Source organism: Myotis brandtii, unplaced genomic scaffold (genome assembly GCF_000412655.1).
Source record: "Myotis brandtii unplaced genomic scaffold, ASM41265v1 scaffold240, whole genome shotgun sequence".
In the NCBI taxonomy this organism is placed as follows: domain Eukaryota; kingdom Metazoa; phylum Chordata; class Mammalia; order Chiroptera; family Vespertilionidae; genus Myotis; species Myotis brandtii.
This window is the reverse complement of record NW_005359064.1, coordinates 2,462,342-2,487,254: the sequence shown is the minus strand read 5'-3', so window position 1 is coordinate 2,487,254 and position 24,913 is coordinate 2,462,342. Positions and strand designations below refer to the sequence as shown.

General features: G+C 43.4%; 1 protein-coding gene across 1 annotated transcript in view; it reads left to right on the top strand.

Moving 5' to 3' along the window:
• The window catches only part of PIEZO2 (piezo-type mechanosensitive ion channel component 2), a 290,522-nt gene extending 278,910 nt beyond the window's left edge, over positions 1 to 11,612 (top strand). The window contains exons 46-52 of the mRNA XM_014540247.1: positions 1,950 to 2,138; positions 2,496 to 2,588; positions 4,442 to 4,614; positions 6,565 to 6,693; positions 7,984 to 8,063; positions 8,835 to 9,018; positions 10,085 to 11,612. Coding sequence (XP_014395733.1) covers positions 1,950 to 2,138; positions 2,496 to 2,588; positions 4,442 to 4,614; positions 6,565 to 6,693; positions 7,984 to 8,063; positions 8,835 to 9,018; positions 10,085 to 10,337 — 1,101 coding nt within the window. The 3' untranslated portion in view covers positions 10,338 to 11,612. The remainder of the gene's footprint in view (positions 1 to 1,949; positions 2,139 to 2,495; positions 2,589 to 4,441; positions 4,615 to 6,564; positions 6,694 to 7,983; positions 8,064 to 8,834; positions 9,019 to 10,084) is intronic.
• Positions 11,613 to 24,913: the final 13,301 nt, after the last annotated feature.

The window sequence follows — 24,913 nt, the reverse complement described above, 5'->3', positions numbered from 1 at the left end:
AAACATCAATGATGAGAATCACAGATTGGCTGCCTCCTGCACGCCCCCTACTGGCCATCAGCCTGCAACCTGGGCATGTGTCCTGACCGGGAATCAAGCTGTGACCTCCTGGTTCATGGGTGGAGGCTCAACCACTGAGCAACACTGGCTGTGCCAGAACACTTTAAGAAACAGTTTGGAAATGCAGCATGACCGGAACTGCAAACTGGAACTCTTGGTCAAGAGTTGGCTCGCCTAGGAAAGGGGTGATGGAGCAGCATAGAACAGGAAGGTGACAGTTGCTTTGAACGTGAAGGGAAAGAGAGCCTCATAATTAGAAAGAGGCCAAAGGTCTTGGCTCTGTTCTGCCCTGGGAAATGCATGGAGGGGTGAGCAGAGAAGGGGGAGGAGGTATGGGGATTACTGGGAGCTTTTCGAGGGGAGCCTCAAAGATACTGGCCTTCGGGAGAGGAACCAACATGGTCCCACAACAGGCAGAAGAGACTCAAACTGCTCTTGACAGAGAATAGATAAATCTCCTTTAGCACACCAAGCTCTCCATTTTGTAATACTAGGGTGCTGTTGGAGTGGGTTAAGTGGACCATTGTCTAAACTGGCCTCATTGAGAAAATAATGAAAAAGCAAATTTGTGGTGTATGAATATGTATTTCCAAATTTTAAATATTTTAGTTTTTCTTTTAAAATAGAAAAATTTATACAATAATATCAAATTCCAATGCAAAGGTATTAAAATACTGTCCTTAATATGAACCTCACCCAACTTCGCAGCAGAGTCATTTAGAAGCATTATCTTTCGTGCACTGAGTCAATAATGCTTCCCATACTGGCTCTGACCCGCCCTCCAGTCCAGCTCGTGTCCTCATGGTTCCAAGTCCATATTCAGGAGCTACTCAGTGTCGAAGCTTGGAGAGCCCTTTAGCAGTGAGTGTCCTTTAAAGTCCCCAGAGAGGTCTCTGCTGGCTTCCAGACCTTTCTCTTAGTTTGTAACCCAGAGCTCAGTGCCTACAGGTAGAATGCACATTATTTGTTCTCGCCCTAACCTACTGAAATGAATTCATCCTAATGGAGTGTGAGCCCCAGATAGGGAAGGGAGGACAGCTTCCAGATTATATATATAGCCTAAGTCCAGGGGTCACCCTGGAAGGAAAATAGGTCACTGAGAAGCAACATTTAATAAGCAAGGAATATGCACATAGAGCTGGAGCAGTTTTAATATCAGACAGCAAAGCAGGCTCCTTCCACCTTGCCCATAGCCTCTAAGACAGAGCTTAGTGGGTCCCTTGGTAAAGCAAATGGAAGTGATTTCAGCCCTACCAAGTGCTCTTGTCACGCAAGTCCCTTGTGTGATACACACACCTACCACCACCCCCAACCCCACCCCTCTCAGCATAGCACCCAAGCAGAGAGAGGCCCCGGTGGAGTCACAGTACCAAGAGGACTGTGCTGATCTTACAGATCTTACGGCATGCCTTGAACAACATTGTTTTGACAACACGTGATTAATGAAGTGAAAAATGTTTTTCCACCCACTAGCGGTGGAGAAGGGTTCAGTTGAAAGGCACAGCTTTTGAATGCTCAGGAATTTAAAGTAAAATGTCTTTCTCCCACATGATCCCATAAAACCAGAGGCTTTATTCAACACAGAATTTGATCCGTTTGTCCTGAGGTTTAGCACCAAAAAAACCCACAGAACAATTTTAAGGAGAAAGTCACTGAGGTCATGTTGGTCCCTCATGGCACCATGTGGGGATGTGTAGGGAGCTCATCGCATCTTCATTCACTACCTAACTTGGTTCCCAGGTTGGGACAAGGTTGCTCCCCCACTTCAGAGCAAACAGAGCAGAATCAGGACTAAATCGAGTCACAACCCCATGAGACGAGCACTCGTCCACCCCACCTGCTTCTCAGGGGACAGTGGCCTGAGCCTTGTGTGAACTCTTCTGTTGCAGAGATACCCTCAGCCCCGGGGGCAGAAGAAGAAGAAAGTGGTGAAGTACGGCATGGGAGGCATGATCATCGTTCTGCTCATCTGTATTGTCTGGTTTCCTCTTCTCTTCATGTCTTTGATCAAATCTGTCGCCGGGGTGATCAACCAGCCCCTGGATGTCTCGGTCACAATTACCCTGGGAGGTTACCAGGTAATGGCTATGCACTTCCTCCAGGTCTCACTCACCTGCAAATAGTGTACCTCACACAGCACTCTTTCCTGATAACCCCCTACAGGACGTGTAGTTAGAGTTTGCCAATCCACATTTCCTATCTAAATTTTGACTTCTCAGAAAATATGTGATGTTTGAAATAAGGGGCAGAAGGCTGTGAAAGGAGAGGTCTGTTCTGGTTTTGGGTGCAGGAATAATCACTTCAGAAAGAGCTCTCTGAGGCGAGTTGTCCCTGGGTGCTCAGAGGGTGACATCCTCCGCAAAGCTTTTCTTTTTGACCCGGGATGCAGAGAAGAGCTTCAGAATGTTCACAGCACTGTGTCTCTTGTTTTCCAGCCTATTTTCACAATGAGTGCCCAGCAAAGCCAGCTGAAAGTTATGGACAATACCAAGTTTAAAGCCTTTATAAAAGCTTTCTCTAGTGACACTGTAAGTAAATGTGTATAATAGATTTCTATGAAGAGCTTTCATCTTGGTGAGCTGAGGGGTTGTCATATTATTCACTATTTTGCCATGGCCTGGGAGGGGGGGATTTTCAGAGATTATCAGTTGTACACAACAGATTCCTAGCCACTGGCCACTTTGATAATCAAAGACATCAATTCTATATTATTGGATGCAAGTGTTAATAATCATAATTTTATTTCAGAATATTTCAATGTAAGCTCAACAGGGGTTGATCCTTTTAAAATATTTTAATTTTTTAAGTTTTGAAAGATATTTATTCTTTTGACTGGTTGGTTCAGGGGTCCTCAAACTTTTTAAACAGGGGGCCAGTTCACTGTCCCTCAGACCATTGGAGGGCCGGACTATAGTTTAAAAAAAAATATGAACAAATTCCTATGCACACTGCACATATCTTATTTTGAAGTAAAAAAACAAAATGGGAACAAATACAATATTTGTTTTTGCATGTGGCCCGCGGGCCGTAGTTTGAGGACCCCTGGGTTGGTCTATTCTGAGAATCTACCCTAAAGAAGTAATTAAAAATATGGGAAAAGCACTATGTTGGTACCTACTTTTGACAACATTCCCTGTATTAGTAAAAACTGGAAGCAGCTTGAGGATTCAACAAGTAGGGACTGGTTGAAGAAGTCATGGCATGTGTATGTAGTGAATTTGATTAGTTCTGACTACCCTAGGGTGGTCGTAGTAGAAGAAGGGGGCTTTATATTTGCTTTACATACTTTGTATTTTCTTTACATACAATATTGTCTGAATATTTTCCAAGCCACTTCTGTAATTAAAAAAATAATCATTACCTTTTACAATTAAAATTTTCTTTACAAATAGTATTTTATAGAGTTTTAAAAATATGTCTTTTTTTATTTTAGAGAGAAGAAGGAAGAGGAAGAGAGAGATAAAAACATCGATTAGAGAGAAACATCAATCGGTTGCCTCCACTTGCCCCCTACTGGGGATCCTGCAACCCAGGCTTGTGTCCTGACCATACAAAACCAGTGACCTCTTGCTTCATGAGTTGATGCTCAACTACTGAGCAACAGCAGCCTGGCTACAAATAATATTTATTATTTAATTTTTAAAAAGTGATTAGGCAGTCCTGGCTGGTGTAGCTTAGTAATTAGAGCATTGGCCTGTACATCAGAGGGTCTTGGGTTCAATTCCTCGCCAAGGGCCATTACCTGGGTTGCAGGTTCCATCCCCATTCCTGGTTGGGGTACCTGTGGGAGGCAGCCAATCAATGTATCTCTCTCATATCAATGCTTCTCTCTCTCCCCCCCCTGCCCCCTCCCTTCACCTCTCTCTGAAAAAAAATCAATGGACAAAATATCCTCACTCCTCAAGTGTGGATTTTTTTTTAAGTGATTAGGTAAGCAGAGGCTTTTCTCTTCTGTAAAATTATTGGTGTAATGCACTCTGTCAAAACCAATCTTGAGGGATGAACATCTGTGAGGACAGAGCCAGGATTCCTGGGTCGATGAAATTTGACTATCTCACGAGAGAGACATTTCCCAATAGTTGATAAATTTTCTTCTTAGTGGGAAGGAAGAAAGACACTAAGTCACCTGGTTTACCTTTACTGTTTAACTTGAGTGATTCCATAGCTGTATTGGTTCGGCAGCATCGCCACTGGGCTTTGATGATGTCACTGAGAGGGGAATAGAGCCAGTGCAATGGGACACCAAGATAATCTGTATAGAAATTTTCCTTTCAAGGAAGAAATGATGTCTATACAGTCAGTGAAGAGGAAGAGTAATAACTTTCTTTATGCATCACTGTGTGTGTGATCTATTTATGCGTGTGTATTTGTGTGCATACAGGGTGCTATGCAATTTCTGGAAAATTATGAAAAAGAAGACATAACAGTAGCAGAACTGGAAGGAAACTCAAATTCTTTATGGACCATCAGCCCTCCCAGTAAGCAGAAAATGATACACGAACTCCTGGACCCCAATAGTAGCTTCTCTGTTGTTTTTTCATGGAGTATTCAGAGGTAGTTACTGTATTTCCATGCATAATTTCCCCTTTTCCCCAATCTAAACTCGGGGTGGGGTGGGGAGCATAAAAAGATAGAAAAAATATATTAATGTGGATCTTAGTTCACATTACATCTTGGGAACATTCATTCAATGCTACAGCTAACATTTTTGTTTATTGAATAATGGTTTGCCTGGGAATCATTGACAAAAATACTTATTACATTTCTTTTTTTCTACTAAGTTTCTTTTTTTTCCTTCTAATTATCACCTGTGGAAATTTTTTAATTGATTTTTAGAAAGAGAGAGGAAAGGGAGGGAGAGAGAGAAAGAGAAAAAAAGAAAGAGAGAGAGAGAGATGAGAGAGAAACATCAATCAGTTGCCTCCCATACATGCCCCAACAAGGGACCGAACCCACAACCTAAGCATGTCACCCAGACTGGAAATCGAATCTACAACCTTTTGGTGTACAGGACAATGCTCCAACCAACTAGGCCACTGGGCCAGGGCTAAGTTCCATTTCAAAGAGAGGCTGGCAATGAGTTCTGTGAGCAAGAGAGAAAGGTAGAGAGAAAAGAGGGTGATGACTTATAAAATGAAACAGAACCTGGATGTATTGTAAGATTTCCCTAAAAGGTTGAAGTTTGGTCTTTTTTATGATTTTTTTCTTTTCTTTTTTTGTTTTACTGAATTTATTCATAAAACCATACAGGTTTCAAGTGTACAACTCAATCAAACATCACCTGCACACTGCATCATGCGACCATTGCCCCAAGCAAAGTATCTTTCAGTCCCTATTCCCTACCCCACCCCTCTTTGCCCACCTCCACCAACCTCCCACTCCCCTTTCCTTCTGGCTATCACCACACTGTTGTCTGTGTCTTTGTGTTATATACATGTTTTTGGCTTAATTTCTTTACTTTCTGCCTTTGAAAATTCGGTCTTAATAATAAAGAATATGCAGCCTTTGGACCCCGGCTTCTCACTTGCATCTCTCCAACACCCAGGGAGCCCTAGCAGATCTTTCCTCCAAGTGTGAGATGTGAGAGCAGCGTGGCAGACCCAGGAGAGGAGAGCTGAGGGAAATTGCTCTTCACCTATCCTGCGCCAATGGCCAGCATGTGGCCGCTACTTCACCTGTTTAGACAGAGCATGTCTTAGGAAAAGTTCTGGCATCCCCAAGCCAGACGTGCTAGAGAAGCAGTTCAGGGGCCTCAACACAATATACCAACTGATTAGTTTCTTACACCACAGCTGTGACTGAGGACTCTATACAAGTTTATTTGTCCATCAAGCTTTAGGTTCATGTAGGTCCACAATTCTAGCTTCTTCGATGGAATTAAGAAGAATTATGATAGGTAGAGAAGAAAGCCTTCTAGAATGTAAAGTGAATTCACAAGGAAAGAGTAAAGAAGTATTCCAAAGAGTAAAGAAATATTCCAAAGTTCATAATTTAAAAGAATTTCTTTAATTTTCTTTTCTCCTTTAAATGTCCCAAATTCCTCACATGGAATTCTGTACTGCCAAAAAATTTACTTCTTAGCCTTTCTTTGAAGACCTACCAAAAAAATAACAACATGAAACATCAACTTCTGATTGAAAATTCTTTTTAAAATGTGGATTCCATTAGTCACCATGAACACCAGCTTCATTGGATTGACATAAAGAGAGTTCTGGAAATGCTTATCAGAGCAGCAGGACGCTTTCTCTTTTGCTCAGTAGACTGTGCCTCCTCATCTGCCATTTGTGTTAAAAGTGTGTGTGGTTTCCCTGGGATTTACTAACTTGGTTGTCTAAAAAACTGAACTTAAAGCTGAGGTGGACAGAAAGGGCTGGGGTTGACAATCGTGGACCCAATAAAACCTTGGTGAGATTAATAACATTAAGAGTCAAGTGAGTTTATAATTTCTCTTCCAGACTTCTGAATAATCGTTGACATTGACGTTTTGTGCCTTTTTCTTCACAGAAACATGAGTCTGGGTGCAAAAGCAGAAGTAGCAACAGATAAGCTTACTTTTCCTCTTAAAAATATTACTCGAGAGAATATAGCTAAAATGATAGCTGGCAACGACACACAAAGTTCAACAACACCAGTGTAAGTTGATTGTTCCTGTTACTATAGCTTGAATAGGTGTATGTACCTGGTAAAGAATCTCTACCTATGAATTCATCATGTGCAAGAAATGCAATCATCATTCTTGGATAACTCAAGTGAATTTCTGTTTGGGGGCCTCATTGTGCTAGATTAAAGCAACTCTATCGTCTTCCCTCTCACTCTCTGTCCCCTAGCCAGGGAGTATTGCTCTCACCCCTGAGCAGCAAGCCGTGCTGTTGTATTCTGTAATCACCAAAAGCCAGGGGAAGACTCTGCAAGACCCCTTTCCTGTTGTTCCTGCTGCAGGGTCGCTGAATGCCAGGGGGGGGGGGGGGGTAGACAAAAGGTAAACAGAAATTTGAGGAGGAAATTATAACAACATATTATCATGCCCTATAAGTGCTCCATTTCAAACACATCCAAGCTGTGATGTTTAGATTCTAATATAAGAACTAGTAGGAGAAAAAAAATGCTATTGGTCTAAAACTGCTAAATGATGTCCACTAGCCATTTCCCAGTTCTGTGGCCAGTCTGCCCTGGCCCCATTTTTATGCTTTGAATATGAGAACCACCATGACGCAACCCTCAGACAGATTCCTGACTAAAACATTCTTTGTTAATCAATGAAGTTGGAGGTCCCTTGAAGATTGTCAGGTCCTCCTCCATCACTTCCCAGATGCAAAAACAGGTCTAGAACGATGGAATAGCCTTCTCAGGTGACCCAGCTCATCCCTGCAGAGGTAGAATAAGGTTCAGGTCACCAGTTCTCTCCTCACACCTCACTCGTATCACTAGATCAAATGCAGTCCACTTGATTATTGATATTTTTGAAATCCTAAAAATTAAAAGAGCGCTCAATGTTATTAATACAAATGATAGGCTCTTAGCAAGAAAGACAGCCCTTTGCTTCAGAAACAGTAACAGATATGGGAACATCTCTGCATCAGTTTTAAGGCATTAATTAGCTTGTGTATGGTATTTAGATGAATGAGTATTTGGATAGAATCTGATGAATATTTTTGGATTCACAAAGGAAAGAGTAAAGAAATATTCCAAAGGGGATAGTTCATAATTTAAAAGAATTTCTTTAATCTTATTTTCTCCTTTAAATGTCAAAGAATTCTGATTATAACGAATACCCATAAATGATGGTGACTACACAGTGTATAGACATATAAAGACTCTTGCCATTATTTGTTTGGTATAAGGTCAAAATAGCAATAAAAAATCAATTTTACATGGTTAAACAACTAAAACTCAATTACCTCTTTTTTTTTTCTTTATGCACAGGACTATCGAAAGGATCTACCCATATTATGTGAAAGCACCTAGTGATTCTAACTCCAAACCTATAAAGCAACTTTTATCTGGTAAGAATGAGAGGGAATCACTCAATCATTCTGTTTAATCTTTCTTTTATTCAACACCTAGGGTTTGCATTTTTCAGCCTCTATCAAACTTCTTTCCAGTTTTCTTTCCCTTGCGAGAAGCATAAGGCTCCTGGCTGTGCTCACCAGCCAGAGGAGTCATTCGCTCAGCTGGGATCCATGTTCTTCGTTTTCTTTTTCTGTTTATTGATATAAAACCTGGTTGACTCAAATTCATATTTAATGACTTATGTTACTGCTTAGTCAGTCTGTTTACTTGTTTCTATTAGCAACCATATCTGTGGCAGAAAACTGCCTCTTACAGTGTTAAATATGAAGACCCCACAATAAGAGCAATGAAAAGATAGTAGGAAATGTACTTGATTCAGCCCACGGGTGATTAAATATCAATAGAAGTGCTCCGGGGACTGTGTTTCCCCCATACAACCGTGATGGGAATGAATTGATGTCTAACTAGTTGTTGGGAATTATCAGCAAAGATGCCCACGTGATGGGTCTTTCCCTCTCTGGCTGTTATTCTGCTGCCCTGCACATGTGGCCACAGTGACTGACCTTTTTAGTAAAAAAGAGAAACCCCATACACACCTAGGCCCACTCTTCCTTTTCACTTGCGTTGTTAACATGGCCATGTGGACATCCTGGAATCATATGCTGTGGACGGGAACCAGGTTTTGCCATTTTAAGACTGTTGTTGATGTGCATTAAATCCCAAAATGCTCATGCTAACTTGATTTTATATTTTTTCTCTTCCAGAAAATAATTTCATGAATATCACCATCATTTTGTCCAGAGATAATACAGTTAAATCTAATAGTGAGTGGTGGGTTCTCAATCTGACTGGAACTAGACTCTACAATCAGCATGCCCAGGCCTTAGAGCTGGTGGTCTTCAATGACAAAGTCAGTCCCCCCAGTCTGGGCTTCCTGGCTGGCTATGGGTAAGGACCCATTTAACAATTAACAGTTACAAGAGTCTATGTCTGCTAACCACTATGCTGAACTCATAAACTAATACAAAATGATATTAGATGTAAACTGTAATTGAAAAATATGCCCCCCCAAAAAGAAAACATTTCTGTTCCTAAAAAAGGAGTCTACTTCTGTATCATATCAAGTTGAAGATAGGAAGCCATTTATCTTCTTAAAATTTTCCAATTTTGTAGCTGAAATATTAAATTCACAGATCCTTGACCCTTCGTCTTAAAAAATAAGGAACCAGAGTCCCAAAGACGTCCCAAGCCTTGTGTGGCTCACACTGCTAATGATGGGACTAGAAGCTGTATTTCCGGCTTGTTAACTATATCTTCCTGTTAAGCACAGTTTGATTGATGCGATTCCGTGTTTAAACTTAGAAATTAGCATAAATTTATCTTTCTTTGCTTAGATTTCCTTATGCCCTTAGAAGATATAGGATCAATTAGAAACCATAGTTTTGGACAAGTCCAATGTTACCCTTTAATCACATTCTGATGCTTAAAATCCTAGGACACTGTCAAACATCCCCTACAAGTAGAAGTAGAAACTTTTCCATTTTCCAGGATAAACCTCTTAAGAAATCACTGTCTAACCAAAGTTTTATTATAAAAATGAATCTCTAACAAATGCAGTATTATTAAAGAGAAAAGTGTTAGGGACAAAAAAGTATACAGAGTATAATTGGATTTCTACCAAATATATGATATGGTTGATGCATGTATTATATGCGGTAAAGTCACCTGAAATTCATACATGAAACTGTTCAAATTAGTAAATTCCAAAATGTGAGATTTCATAGGACTTTTCTTTTTCAAATCTTACGGTTCTGTAATGTGTAATTTTTTTTAGAAAGAACATGAATTGCCTTTTTTATCATCAAAAAGTAAATGTTTTCACCAGATAAAAACTGTAAGCTTTGCTAAGTTTATCACATCCTCTATGGATTTTGAAAGAAAATGTTATGCTTTTCTTTTAGATGCGTTCTATTTACCATATTTAACTAATTTCTGCTTAATTTTTTTTTTTCAGTATCATGGGACTGTATGCTTCCGTTGTTCTTGTGATTGGGAAGTTTGTTCGCGAGTTCTTCAGTGGGATTTCTCACTCCATCATGTTTGAAGAGCTTCCCAACGTGGACCGAATTTTGAAGTTGTGCACAGACATTTTTTTAGTTCGAGAGACAGGGGAACTGGAACTAGAGGAGGATCTCTATGCCAAATTAATATTCCTCTACCGCTCACCAGAAACCATGATCAAATGGACTAGAGAAAAGACAAATTGATACCTTAGGACACAGACTGCAAATCAAGATACCATTTGAATTTTCAAAAACAAAAAAAAGCACAATATTCTCATAAGAGCTATGCATTTCTCATTCGATGGGAATGGATTCTCTTCTGACAGGCGGCCAAAGGGAGTTGGCTTCCTTTTGTCGTCAAAGCTACCTTGCAGGTTCAGGCGCTGTTGAAAAAGTTATTTGTAATTCCATTTCTCTGAATCAGGGCTACTTGGTTTATGTTTTAATCAACAGTGTCTTGCATTCTGATAGACTATGTGAAGGAATCATTGATGGATCTCCTCCCTCAGAGAAACAGAAGAGAAGAAGGAAGAAGGAAGGAGGCCATGTTTTCCTGTGCGGGGGACCTTGCCCTTCCTGAAGAGATGCTACAATACAGGCCACAGCGCTCTGTCGCCAATGGGGAAGCTGCTATGGGAAGAATAGATGGACCTCAGCACAACCCGGATATGCAACAGCAATAGGAGGCTGAAAACTCCTAAACATTTCTAGGAGGAAAAGAGAGAGGGAGCTGATGAGCCTTGAAGATGCCAGTGGATGGATAAGCCTCATTCTAAGCAAAAAGATAACTTAGTGACACTCTTACTGCCTTATCTTAACTGAAGATTAATAAATTTTTTTCCCATTAAACACCAGTGACTTCTCAGGAAAAAAAAAAAAGCAGCAAAACAAATATGTGGACACTGGCTTTGTTGAGACCCAGCTAGTGATTCACGTCAATGGTGGTGGCTGTTCTACTTCAGAGAGCTCATTACTGCTCCTGGTGAAACACAGACAAGAAGTAGAAAGATGGAAAATGCCGCCCAGCAGAGGTGGAGTACCTTGACTTTGTAACTCTTTATTAACTGAGGTCATGAGCACTCTTCTACCTTCTCCATCCCCCAACATGCTTTTTCCCATTTCGATGATTTAAAGCAATGGTTTTCCAGTATGTGACATTTTCCTTCCTGTTTTTCAGGTATATCAAAGAGTTTACATATTCCAATTCACATTTTTACATCTGAGACGGGTTTTTTAAGTTCATAATTATGAAAGAAATATGTATATTGAGCTTGGGGAAATAAACAATGGCCTTTTCTTAAATTATTGTTATTGGTAATACAACCTCTTCATTAAATAACATTGTAGCATGGAAATTTATGACTGAAATGTAGTTTTCATTCCATATTAAAATACAGTTTCTGAGAAGAATCACTGAATGGACTAGAATATGACAAGAAAAATGATCCTATGTAGTTTGGGTTCAGGACTGACTCAAAATAAAGCACATCTTGCAAAGTCATTTTAGGAATATTCTTCATTCTGTCTTTTTGCATTATTTGTTTTAAGTGTTGTGTACAAGGCGTTTTTTAAAATCAACTGAGATAAGAATTCACTTATTGTTAGTTTGATTGGGGTTTTTTTCTCTCATGTAGGTGCTCTATGTGAATAACACAAGCAGGAAATAACTATAGCAAATTAATTTCCAGAGGAAAGTATTACAGTGAATATGGAGCTTTAAAAAAATAGCAGAGTTCAAATGATGTTCAGTGTATTCTAGAGAATTAGTGAATATTTGTTCAACTATGAAAGCTAGCGTACTTCCAGCCTGCCGAAATAAACGAGTCCAATCATTGAAACAATAAACTCAAACCACTCAGGGAACTGTGGCCCATGTTCTGATTTCCCAACAACAGGAAGAATCATTGTGCATATTTCTGAATCTGAATTCTTTCTTTTTAAAATGTCAACAGGGAATTTCCAGAGAGCACATTATAACACATTTAGGAAAGAGGAAAGTTGCAAAATGCTCCTGAAAAAAAGTGTAAGGTCAAAGTATATCAGTAATATTCCTCAAGAAAACAATTCCCAGGTTTCAAGAAAAAAAGCCTCCCTGTGTGTAAGGGGGAAAATATCAAAGGTGTTGACATAAGAAGTGTCCAAACTTGTAGAGAATTTTTGGAAGAGTTTATTTGAGACAAACATATGCCAGGAGCAAGATCTCAAATGCTCAGGAGAATGACAGTTTTGTAGTTTCTTTTACGCCTTAAAAATTAAGGAGGGGATATAAGGAAGATTACATGGAGGTGGGAGAAAGCAAGGTACAGATTGGATTACAAAAGAGTTAAGATTATTTCCTTTAAGGTTGTTATTTCAAAGGTCTGTTAACTTAGATGCACGGAGTGGGCAGGGCTTGCTGAAGGCAAAGATAAGCCTTTTAGTAAAGAAGGTATACGCCTGGGGCATGACTACCCACCAAGACCTGCCCAGGTAGGAATTTATGATCCGATCACCCTGTGAGGTTACTTTCCATAGAACCCCTTTTGTTCACAAAGGACATATGGAAGGTTAACTTACAGAAACGGTAGGAGAGCACACCTCCCAGGGAGGCATGTGCTGGATGGAGTGGAGCTGGAACAGAGCCTGAGGTGGCCTGGCTTCTAGTCCTGGCCTGGCCACCATCAGGCTGGAACCCAGACCCCTCTCCAAACTTCTATGTGACGATATGAAATGATCGTGAGGCCGTCACCAGCCACACTCTAAGCCCCAAAGGAGCGCCTGCCCTGGCCCAGTAGATGCCGCTTACAAACTCAGATCGCCCCCTTTGGCTGGGTCCTCTGCAGATGCCTCTGAGATGGACTGGCACCTGACAACATTTGGAAGAGTGGCCCCCCTGGGAGTGACGCTGGTCAGCAAGGAGGGCAGGTCTAGGCAGAGGGACAAGATTACCAGCCCTGCAGCTGCAATTGAGGTTCGCCCACCCCTGCGGGCACTCAGGAGCTGGCACAGCCCTTCCTTGTCCCCAGCAAAGGCATCAGCAAGGCATCGCCACAGCCACCCCTGAGCGCGGCTTCTCCATGGAGGAGGCGTTCCCTGTGGCTGGAGCTTACTGCCTCTGAGGGCACAATCAGTGCCCACGAACAATTGCTTCTCAGGGACCGCATTGTTTGGAGTAAGAGCTACTTTTTTAAATAAAATGTTTTTAATTAAAGCTGTAGAAATCTGGTTCTGTTCCCACATGTTTTATTGATCATATTTAATTATTATTTTTCTATCTTCCTTGTATTTTCAAGAAGTGGCTGGTAACTTTCCCTAATGTTTATTCACCTTGTAGTTTATAAATTTCTGCTCCTGCCTTTCTTATTTCTTCTGTTACTTCTTTGTGTTATTCTGGCTTCCTAGGTTGGGTACAGAGCTCATTATTTCTAAGGTGAACATTTGAGGCCATATACAGGGCATCCCAAATCAGAAGTATAAATGCTCTAACCTTACAGAAATCAGCATGTGAAAGTGTAAGCTATTAAGGATTGTACATTCTCAGCTTTGAGAATGTTGCATAACACATGTTAGTTTTTAATTCTGCCGTGGGTGACAGTGTCGGGATGGCCGCTGTCAGACTGGTGGCTCAATGGAGGACGCCTCCGGCTCACTCCCTGCTCCTTCAGACCTGTGGCCGCGGGTCAGGGAGAGGACCCGTGGGTTCTTGTTCTCTGAATGGTCTCCAAATGCAGTTCTTTCAGTTGCTGCTGCTCAGTTTTTGCATTTTGAGAATTGACTGCAACCACTAGCACCAGAGAGTGGTGATTTTGAATGCAATTGAAAGATATTCGTTTGTTAAATTAGTAGCCTTTACAGTGCTGGCTTGTCTAAGTTTGTAGTATTCACACTTCTAAAACCATTCAAGTTTAGATCCGCAGTAAGACTTTTGGACCCTCTAAGTGGCGAGCCGGCATGGCCATGGCATCCTCAGCCCCAAGGCACCTTATGTGCCGCGCCAGCTCAGCCTGTTTCAGTGACCCTGAGAGGGGGCAGTGAAGGATTGAGGAAAGACAGACAAGAGAAGAAAGCTGGGTCTGGGTGGGATGCTGTCCTCTCTGATGGAGAGACAGCATCACGGCCTACAAACCGTGTCTTTATTTTATAGCCAGATTCCACGAGGCAAAAGGTCAGCCCCAAGGCACCTTATGTGCCGCGCCAGCTCAGCCTGTTTCAGTGACCCTGAGAGGGGGCAGTGAAGGATTGAGGAAAGACAGACAAGAGAAGAAAGCTGGGTCTGGGTGGGATGCTGTCCTCTCTGATGGAGAGACAGCATCACGGCCTACAAACCGTATCTTTATTTTATAGCCAGATTCCACGAGGCAAAAGTAAGGGCATGGTCAGGATGTTTACAACATTCTCATGGGTTTTGATGCTGCTCAATTACATGCATCTGACCTCTATCGAGCCCACATCACTCAGGCACGTGGGGCCACGTGTTCGGACCATAGGTTCAAGCTTACAGCTACAGCTGTTGGCTATAATTGTGCTGGGAGGGCCCTGCCCTCCAAGCTGGGACTTGCACGTGGCCATGAGAGGACTGTGCTCTCTCATTAGTCTGAGGCTTGAACCTGTCCAAACACTGTAGCCGCTCTCCACACCTCTTTACTATCTTCTATAGATGACTAAGCTCCGCACTAGAAACTGTCACAGGTAGGGCTTCACAGAGTTCCAGGAGAAAGGCACATAAAATAGCAGAAGTGGGAGCAGAGGCCGTGAGGGAAGGGGAGGAGGGTCCTCACGGGAAGTTGTGGAAAGAGATAGAGGAACTTCTGAAATCGTCCCAGGAATCTGGAACCAGCCACTGACTTAGTTTGTTTAAAGTGTTTAGGGAAAGCCAGATAAATAGTTCCCGACCTCTTTCACCCAGACCCTCACTCCATCCAAAGAGCCTGAAAAAGATCGCTGGAGACACGTGTAGGAGCTGCTAGAACAATAAATAGGAGAAGAAGAAATACTCCGTTACCGTTGGCTCTTATTAGTATACGCCGAACCCTGTGCGGAAGCATAGAGACATAAAGAAACTCAGATCCCTGCATGGCGCAGGTGGAGCCAGGGCTCGATTCATTTCCCCCGGGAACCCCGCCGAGCCTGCTGGACCTCAGCCTCCTGTTGGAACCCCAACCTTCCTGCTGGAACCCAGCCTCCTGCTGGCACAGCCTCTCCACTGAAAGACCCTGCCTTAAGCCTCTGTCCTACCCGACCAAGCCCTGCTCGGTCAGCCCTCTGCTAGGCTGCTGATGTGAGCACTCCCACATGTCAGATCTGCTGGGGCCCTAAATTACCAAATACTTTTTGTTATTTTTGGTGTCAGGTTAGATAAACAGCAATTTTTCATCAGTCTTGTCTCAGCGCCTCCCACAATATTTCTTTCCCAGGTTACTAAGTTTCTGGCAGGAAGATGTCGCTGAGGCGCACCCTCTTCCGCAGGAGGATCACTGAATGTCTCCAGGAATGGGAGCAGGTGGGCGAGGGAGGCGGCTCTCCCTTTCTCTCAAGCCACTCGGCTCTCAGGTCAGAGGGCCAGGCAGCTAGGAAACTCGGAGTATTCTAATAAACATAGAGCGTGAGACAACATCCCGGGTGTAAAGTGCCACCCAGATCAAACGTGGGTAATTGGACAACCCTCCAAGGAGTTTTAGCATCTCTCATGTTTCTTTTTTACCCTGAGAATCTGATTCTTGTGTCTGACGGCCTGGTCTTCCCACATTCCTTGGTCATCTTGTAAGTTAGCTCAGGTGAATAGTATTAATGCTACAGATATTGGAAGTATATCAACATATTACTGTTAGGCCCAATGATTTAATAAACGACATTTTCATGTTATGACTTTTCTATCATAATGAAAATGCGTCTGGAGGAGCAGTTGGATGCTGGCAATTGGTTAAATCTTGCATTGCCCTTCACCAATGACCCTGTTTCATTGTCAGTAGGTACATGTTTCAAAGCTAGACCTGTCAAAGGGGAGAAAACCTCCTAACCCAGGGGAAGGGTGCGTCTTGCCTTCACCTGAATAAGCCAAGCCCAGGGTCCCTCCTGGTTGGGTCGCTGGCTCTCTAACACATGTTGGAGAATGTGGAGTGCGATAGTTGGCCACGCCTTGGAAAATCTCCTTGGATCAGCCAAAAGGCAGGAAGCAAAGGGATCAACTCCTTTCCAGAAGAGAAGTTGTCACCGTGCCTGGAGTGGACTTTCCAGAGCATTTTCATTTGGGAGTGAGGGCTGAAGTGCTCCTTGATTGTGTCTCCTACAGGAACAACCACCACGTGCTGACGTTTTAGTGTAGTGGTTCTCAACCTTGGCTGCACATTAGAATCACCTGGGAATCTTTTTAAAATCCTGATTTCTGGGCCTCATCCTCCGAGGCCCGGCTACCCTCATCTGAGGATGAGGCCCAGAAATCAGGATTTTAAAGAGATTCCCAGGTGATTCTAATGTGCAGCCAAGGTTGAGAACCACTGTTTTAGTGGATGCAGGCACCTCGCCGAGGGCTCCACAGAGATTAATTACTTCCATAGGGCTCACAACAAAACTGAAGAGTATGTATGGTTTTGCTCACTTTGTAGATGAAGAAAGTGAGGCATAAAGAGTTTAAATATTTTACCCAGTGTGGCCTAGCCAGTGCTCATAACCACACATGCTTCCACCCTACTCAGAACTGCCACACTATGCCGTGAAATCCCCCAAATCAATCGTCCAGTTACAAAGAAAATCATTATGAAGATAGATAAGTGAAATATCTGAAAACTTGGAAGGAGGTAATTTCCAAGTTCTGGTCTTAATATCATGATAAATTATGAAATGTCCTTCTTGCTCTTAATCTGTCCTTGTATTTGCATGTGGACTTAATAATTTCAACAAAGGAGTTAGTTGGTCAAGATGGAAATATTAACTTACTTGAGAAATGTAGGTGTCTGAATAATAGGTATCATGATTTCTACAGGTTTCCATCCCGTTCCCACACTCCATTCCCTCCCCACAGCTTCTCAACCCTTTCAGTTTCTTTACTTCTTTATTGTTGAAAGTATTATAGATGTCTCCTTTGTTTTCTCGATTTACCCCCTCCACCCTGAACCCATCCCAACCCCCAGGTTTCTACTATTGAATAAATAACAAATGTTGCTCGTCTGCACCACAGCCCTTCCATCCAGGTGTGGGAGACAGTAAGTGTGGCATGTCTGAACCTCCTACCCCCATCCAGGAAGTGGTGAGCCGTTGACTGGAGAATGGAATTAATCTACTGTCATGATGCTCCTTTCCAGCCCAGCAAACCTCTACCACTTCTATCGCGCTTTTATATCCAGGCTTTCCTCCTTATATCCTTCAGTTACAGTCTATTAACAGATTACTTGTCTCCAGTCTAGTAACTAGAATCCCAGGAGATGTTTTTTTTTTTAAAATATATTTTATTGATTTTTTACAGAGAGGAAGGGAGAGAGAGATAGAGAGTTAGAAACATCGACCAGCTGCCTCCTGCACATCTCCTACTGGGGATGTGCCCGCAACCCAGGTACATGTCCTTGACCGGAATCGAACCTGGGACCTTTCAGTCCGCAGGCCGATGCTCTATCCACTGAGCCAAACCGGTTTCGGCTCCCAGGAGATGTTAACGGTTGTATGCTCTGTTACTTGTCTCCAGTCTAGTAACTAGAATCCCAGGAGATATTAATGGTTGTATGCCTGGAGTTGGTCGTGTCAAAGGGTAAAACCACTAGAATTTGTAGGTCAATATTTTTAGTATCTTTCAAATGATAAAGCTTTTAGCTCCTTTGTAAGTTTTCCAAAATCAGCAAGTTTGAGATTCATAATCGATGTGGTAATTAAATAAATAGAACAGGCATTGTTTTCCTAATAAAGCAGAGATCTCGGACCATGATCAGGTTTTTATCTATCACATCATGCCTCAGAAATTCCTGGACTTAGTCCATAATGCAACAGGCTGATTCTCAACCTTAGCAGCACATCAGATAAGCAAGTGGAGCTTACAAAAATTTCAAATGTAAGCCCAGGCTTACATTCACCTCCGGGCTGGACCACACAAATCTAAGGATGTAGGGCATGAACACCAAACTTCGAGTCTTACTAGTAAAGTTCAAAGCGTGATTCTAATTTTTAAATAAGTTTAAATTTACTGGCTCTGGAGAACCCTGGCATTCTGATGAGAAAAAAACAAACAGCAAAAACAAGTAACACCTGTTGAGGATTTAAGGAGGCCCAATAAAGAGCCCTGCCTGTTTTGCCTTCTTGGGCTATGACACCTACTCTAAAGCAAGAGGAAAGGGAGGGGGAGTTGAGAGGCTAAAATATCACCTTCACAAGAATTAACTTAAAATGGATCACAGGTTTAAATGTAAGACACAAAATTACAAAACTAGGAGATAACATAGGAGAAAACCTAGAGGACATAGGGTGTGGCAATGCCTTTTTAGATACAACACTGAAGGTATACTCCATGAAAGAAACAAGTGATAAGATGGACCTCATTAAAATTAAAAACTGTTTTTCAGCCCAGCCAATGTGGCTCCGTTGGTTGAGTGTCATCCCATGAACCAGGAGGTTACAGCTTGATTTCTGGTCACTTGCCTGGGCGAGATAGAAACATCAGTGATGAGAGAGAATCATTGATTGCCCTTACCAGGAATAGAACCAACCATGACCTCCTGGTTCATAGGTCGATGCTCAACCAATGAGCCACACCGCCAAGCCCTTGTTGTTTTGTTTTTAATGTTTATTTCCACAGGTCCACATTTCTAATTCTCATTCTTTCAGGCAACATACATAAGGAATACCAGCCAGGAGGTTGAGGAAAAATGGACTTTGTGGCAAAAGACTGAACTCCCCAGCCTCTGCTCCTCCCTCAGCTATTAGCCAAGCACCTGCCCAGGTCTTTGCTGTGAGCACAGGAAGAGCCTACCTCCTGTCCTAATTGCAATGCCCATGTATCTAAGGTTCTAGAACTCATGACAAGTTTCCACCTTCTTGGAATTAGTTTAAAATTCTTTGCAAAGGTAAGGAACTGAAGCTAAATGTCCCAAATGGAGGAATGGAAATTGCAAATGATATTTAAGTGTGTCTGGGCCCCTATTTCTCTGCTGTCTGTCTCACACTGAGTCTGAGACACGGCCTCTGAAGGCCACCTTCCCTCAGGAAACTGCATGATACCCAGTGCTTCTATCATCAACTGCCCACAAGAGAGCAGGTTGGCCAGGGCCAGTAGAAAGCAGGAAGAGGGAGAGTGGTGAAGAAGCACCTGAGAAGGTGGTTTGAGTCCAGGCAAGGTGAACAGAGCTGAGCTACTGGTGCCGAATTCTGTAAAGAAGCAAAGGGCTGGTTATGGGAAGTGCTCTAGCAGAGCTTGGCAGTTGCATTTCAGTGAGCTCAGCAGGCTTGGTGGCTGGGACCCAGCCTCATGTCAGCAAATGTGGAGAGCGGCTACAGTGTTTGGACAGGTTCAAGCCTCAGACTAATGAGAGGGCACAGTCCTCTCGTGGCAAAGCCACGTGCAAATCCCAGCTTGGAGGGCAAAGCCCTCCCAGCACAATTATAGCCAAAGGCTATGGTGGTAAGCTTGACCTTATGGTCCGAACCTGTGGACCCACGTGGCTGAGTGATGTGGGCTTGATAGAGTTCAGGTGCATGTAATTGAGTAGATTCGAACATTGTTAACATCTTGACCACGCCCTTACTTTGCCTCGTGGAATCTGGCTATAAAATGAAGACTTGGCTTACAGGCGGTGTCGCTGTCTCTCCACCAGAAAAGCAGGGTCCCACCGAGCCTCAGCTTTATTCTCTTGTCTGTCTTTTCTAAATCCTTCACCGCTCCCCGACCCTCGGGTTCACCCTTGGCCGTGCTGGCGCAGCACAAGCAAACAATTGAATGCTGGAACAGCATTCAGTCATTTTATTAAATCAAGCCATGTAATGCATGGAGGGGCCCGGCAGGTCTAAGATTTAAAGTGCTGTGTATTCTACTGGATTCCATGTATCTGAGGGCTCGGTGCCTGGGTGCAGTCACAGACAGCTGAACCTGCAGGAGGCCTGCCACACCACGGTCAGCACTCTGGGATCGTCTCCTCCACACACTCCATGCCCTCCCCACAGCCTCTCAGCTCTTCCAGTTTCTTTACTTCTCACCAGCATCCTGTCTCATGTTCTTCCCAGCCTTTGGTGTGTGTGGCCATCATCATCCTCTGTTAGGTCCAATTTTAGTTACTATTTGGGAAGGGGAGGTAGGGTAGGGTAGGGAAAAGGCTTCGGTTTTTCAGAATGGGGAAGGAGTGGGGAAAGAGGCCCTCAGTAGGATCTGACCTCCAGGCAAAACCCCTGAAAGATAATGGGATTTTGTCCACTGTGGGGATTCACATCTTATTGGCACATCTCATGTCATTTTTATACCAAATAAATTTCTCTCTCCTTCACAGGTAAGTTATAGTTTTAAAATGTTTTTTTAAAAAATTACTCAGGAGGTATCAGGCTCTAGGCCAGCCGTGGGCAAACTTCGGCCCCCGGGCGTTTGAAATGAATAAAACTAAAAAAAAAAAAGACCGTACCCTTTTATGTAATGATGTTTACTTTGAATTTATATTAGTTCACACAAACACTCCATCCATGCTTTTGTTCCGGCCCTCCGGTCCAGTTTAAGAACCCATTGTGGCCCTCGAGTCAAAAAGTTTGCCCACCCCTGCTAGGCTTATAAATGGCATTGGCACCTTGGGTAAAAAGACATCCAGTCACTTAACCTAACTGAGAGGCAAACCTGGCAGCTCAGACAGCCCAGGAGCTTCCGGGTCTCAGAAGGAAGGTAGCCCTGGCCGGTGTGGCTCAGTTGGTTGGGCATCATCCCAGGATCTATCCACTTCCTCTGCATTCACTTCCTAGTCATTTACATGTTCTCACGTGTTGGTCAAATTCCTAGTGGGAAAACTAGGTGACGTTTATGGAGAAAAGGGAAGAATTTCTGTAGCCGTATAGAAACAATGGCTGATAAGGGAAGTCTCCGGGCTCGAAACCAAGTGGCCACTATTTGGAAATGTCTGGCTAGCCTCATTAATAAGTGATGATAAATGAGGCATACCTGGTGGCCCCACGCCTGGGCTCTTAGTTGACTAAAGAAGTCAGTGAGTCACCCACTCGGTATGGGTTCAGTAACACTATGAAGGCTCTCACGCCTCACATGAAATCATTCCCCTCCCACTGAATGATATGATTTTTTTTGAGAAGAAAAATTAATTTGCAAGCTTAGAATGCTCACCTGCAAGCACCACCAGGAGAGGTTGCACACTGCCTGGGAATTTTGCCAGGAGTGGATCAGCTTCAAAGGGTGTGTTTCAATATATGGACGGCAGATGAGCAAGAAATATGAAAGGCTGAGAAGTGAGATTGGAGTCATCCAGGGAAGCAGTTCACCTGGGCCCACTGCCTGGCGAGCCTGGGCTAATGTCGAATGCCTCTGTTCCTTGGGCCTGACCTCACTTGTCTACAAGATGCGATATTCAACTAAATGTGCAAAAGTTAGAGATCATGGCAGCTTTTTACCAAGTCTACAACAAAGCCAAATCATAAGTACATATACTTACAAGTGTACAAATATAGACACTTAAAGTCTTACTAAATAAAATTGCTTTGTCATCTACTAGCTATTTTCATAATTTGCTAATGTTTTAATATTTGGGATACAATCTCAATCACAGCTATTTTTTTTCCGGGAAAGTTTTACATGCATGAATATTTTTCATCTCCCAGGTAGGAATGCTTCTTGCAAAACAGAAGCACATTGAGCTGTGAAAGTTCTGGGATAGCCTCCTTTGACTCCCTGCGCCTCTGGCTCACTGACGATTCTGCGAGCCTGGGCTAATGTCGAATGCCTCTGTTCCTTGGGCCTGACCTCACTTGTCTACAAGATGCGATATTCAACTAAATGTGCAAAAGTTAGAGATCATGGCAGCTTTTTACCAAGTCTACAACAAAGCCAAATCATAAGTACATATACTTACAAGTGTACAAATATAGACACTTAAAGTCTTACTAAGTAAAATTGCTTTGTCATCTACTAGCTATTTTCATAATTTGCTAATGTTTTAATATTTGGGATACAATCTCAATCACAGCTATTTTTTTTTCCGGGAAAGTTTTACATGCATGAATATTGTTTCATCTCCAGGTAGGAATGCTTCTTGCAAAACAGAAGCACATTGAGCTGTGAAAGTTCTGGGATAGCCTCCTTTGACTCCCTGCGCCTCTGGCTCACTGACGATTCTGCTGGGCTGCTCCACACAGCACACTCTCCCCTCTGCGGCCCTGAGGAGCTGCCCAGAACTTGACCTCTGAGGCTGCCAGCACATGTGCACAGTGCTCCATGGAACAGACCGTCATAAAACACTAATGATGCATTAGGGAACTGCATACCAGTGGCATTAAATTATGAATTAGGCTGCTTCGTGGCACCCAGACTGATGCAAGGCAGTGAATTATTAATGAACCTTGCAGATGGCTGTGTCTCACAGTGTTCAGCACTGCCCTGAGCCTGCAGCAGTTAATAGCAAGCAGCTTTGTCCTGGGACAAAGAAACTTGGGACAAGAAATCCAGAAAACATTAAAAAAGAAGAAAAGAAAAACAAGGGGAAAAAACTAGAAAATATAATAAAGCCAGAAAACATTGAAAAAAAAACTTCGGGTATCAGTTGATATTCTGAAAACAAAATTTTTCTGAGGACCTTTGCAGACAACAATCATCTTGGGAACCTAACCATGCCATTGGGCTGCCTCCCCAAGCTGGGGTGTGGCCAGAGAGAACACAATGGAGTCAGACAGTCTCCACAGAAACAACAAAGTGGGAAATGAGCCACATGATTCACAAGAAAGAGGCATGAGGTATGAATGTGGATCGTCAGGCTCAGGACGGCTATACTGGACCCCTCATGAGAATGACCTAGGAAGGGAGCTACAGGAGGGATTACATATTTCCCATAACAAACTAGAAGGAAGAAGATTACAAGCTTGGAAAACCTCTCCATTAAATAGCTCATATTCCTTTTTCTCTCATTGTTCTGGTGTTGCTAATCTCCACTATATGCTAAGGCACTAACGGGGTATAGGACTTGCTTCAGTGGAGTTTGGTGCTCACCAAATCTGCCCCTTGAGTGTGTTGCTTGTGGATGTGGTAGGGTTGTAATCTGACATGGTCTGAAGCTGACCACCAGGTGCACTGGCTCTGGCGTCTCCTGGGGGGTGCTAAAGTCAGCTACTGCCTGTGCCCTGCCTGGCACCACCCAGCACGAGCTCCAGAGCAATCTGCAGATGTCTGCTGCTTGTTTTAGGCTTGGAGGTGCCCAGGATAGGCCAAGCTGTAAACCAAGGCAGGTTGCTGCTAGTGCTGGACCTAGGGCCCCTTATTGAAAGGTATGGGGCACACTGAGGCAGCTGCTGCTGGTTTACAGATTTTGGAAGAGTCTCTTCTCACACAATTTGAAAGGTGTATGAACCATGAGATAAAGGGACATTCTGTGGGCCAGACACTCCAATGGGGATGAGTCAGGGCTCAGGGCAAAAACTGAGAAAAGGGCAAGGTGACTTAATGAGGATTTCTGCAAGACCCCACGCCTGCAGCTGGTTCCAGTGGCTCCCCTCCAAGTGTGAAGTCAAAGGTATGTTTGTCAGTCAGTGGTCAGGTTTCTATTGATAAAGCAGATACATCTCTCCAGAATTCGTTAGTCTTTCCAAGGTAATCCAAGCCAGTGTCTCCCATCCACCCCAACCCCAGGATGGATCACACAACCTGATTTATGGGGGAACATCTCCAGGCCATGAGTCCCTCCCCAGGCAGTGCTGTATCACCACCAACACCAGTCCTGACTGAGGCTGTGCCACGCGAACTGCAGCCCCTCAGGGTTCTCTCTGCAGCAGCCTCTGGGGGTAGGAGGGAGGAGCGAGAGGGAGTTTGAGGGATGTGAGTGGCAGCAGCATGGGGAGAGCCTTAAACATGGAACCCACCTCCTGCAATGGCCTTTGAGTATGTCCGCTTAACTAGGCTGTAAGCCAAGGTTATTTAAACACTCATGTTGATGTGGAGGTGTTTTATCGATGTGACTGAGGTCCATAACGAATTGACTTCAAGTGAGGGTGATGAGCCCAGATACTCTGGCCTGGCCTGGTGCCATCGGCTGGGAGACTGTAATGGAAGAGCCAAGGCTCCCCTGACGAAGAGGAAATTCCATGTGTGGACATCCATGGGGCCCGGACTTCAGCTGCCCTTCGCAATGGCCTCCCCTGAAGAGGTCCCACTTGCCTAGCCCGCCATCGGGTACCCCGCTTCCTTACCGGAAGTCTCCTCACAGTGTCTCCTCCGGTTCTGCTGCTCCACTTGAACCCTGCCCATCACAACAGCACTTCCTCACTTCTCTCCCTAACCCACACATCAAAGTCTTTACTGAACAGCTGGGGGAGATCTTACTGTGGAAAATTTGAATCCTTGTGTTTACATAGTCCCAGGGGAACTTACCTTTCTCTCCTGTCCCTGGACTTTTCCCTTCTCTTCAGTTGTATCTTTTTCATCAGATACCACCATTTGTTCCTCTCCCCACTTTTAGAAAAAATTAAAACACACACACACACACACACACACACGCACACACACACACACACGCCTAAAGACAAACATTAATTCTCGGAGACTGGCTAAACTCAGAAAAAGAGAAATATTATCCTAATTGCCTCATGATTCACAGGGGCATCGCAGCCCACAGTGGACTAGATATTCATGTGCACTT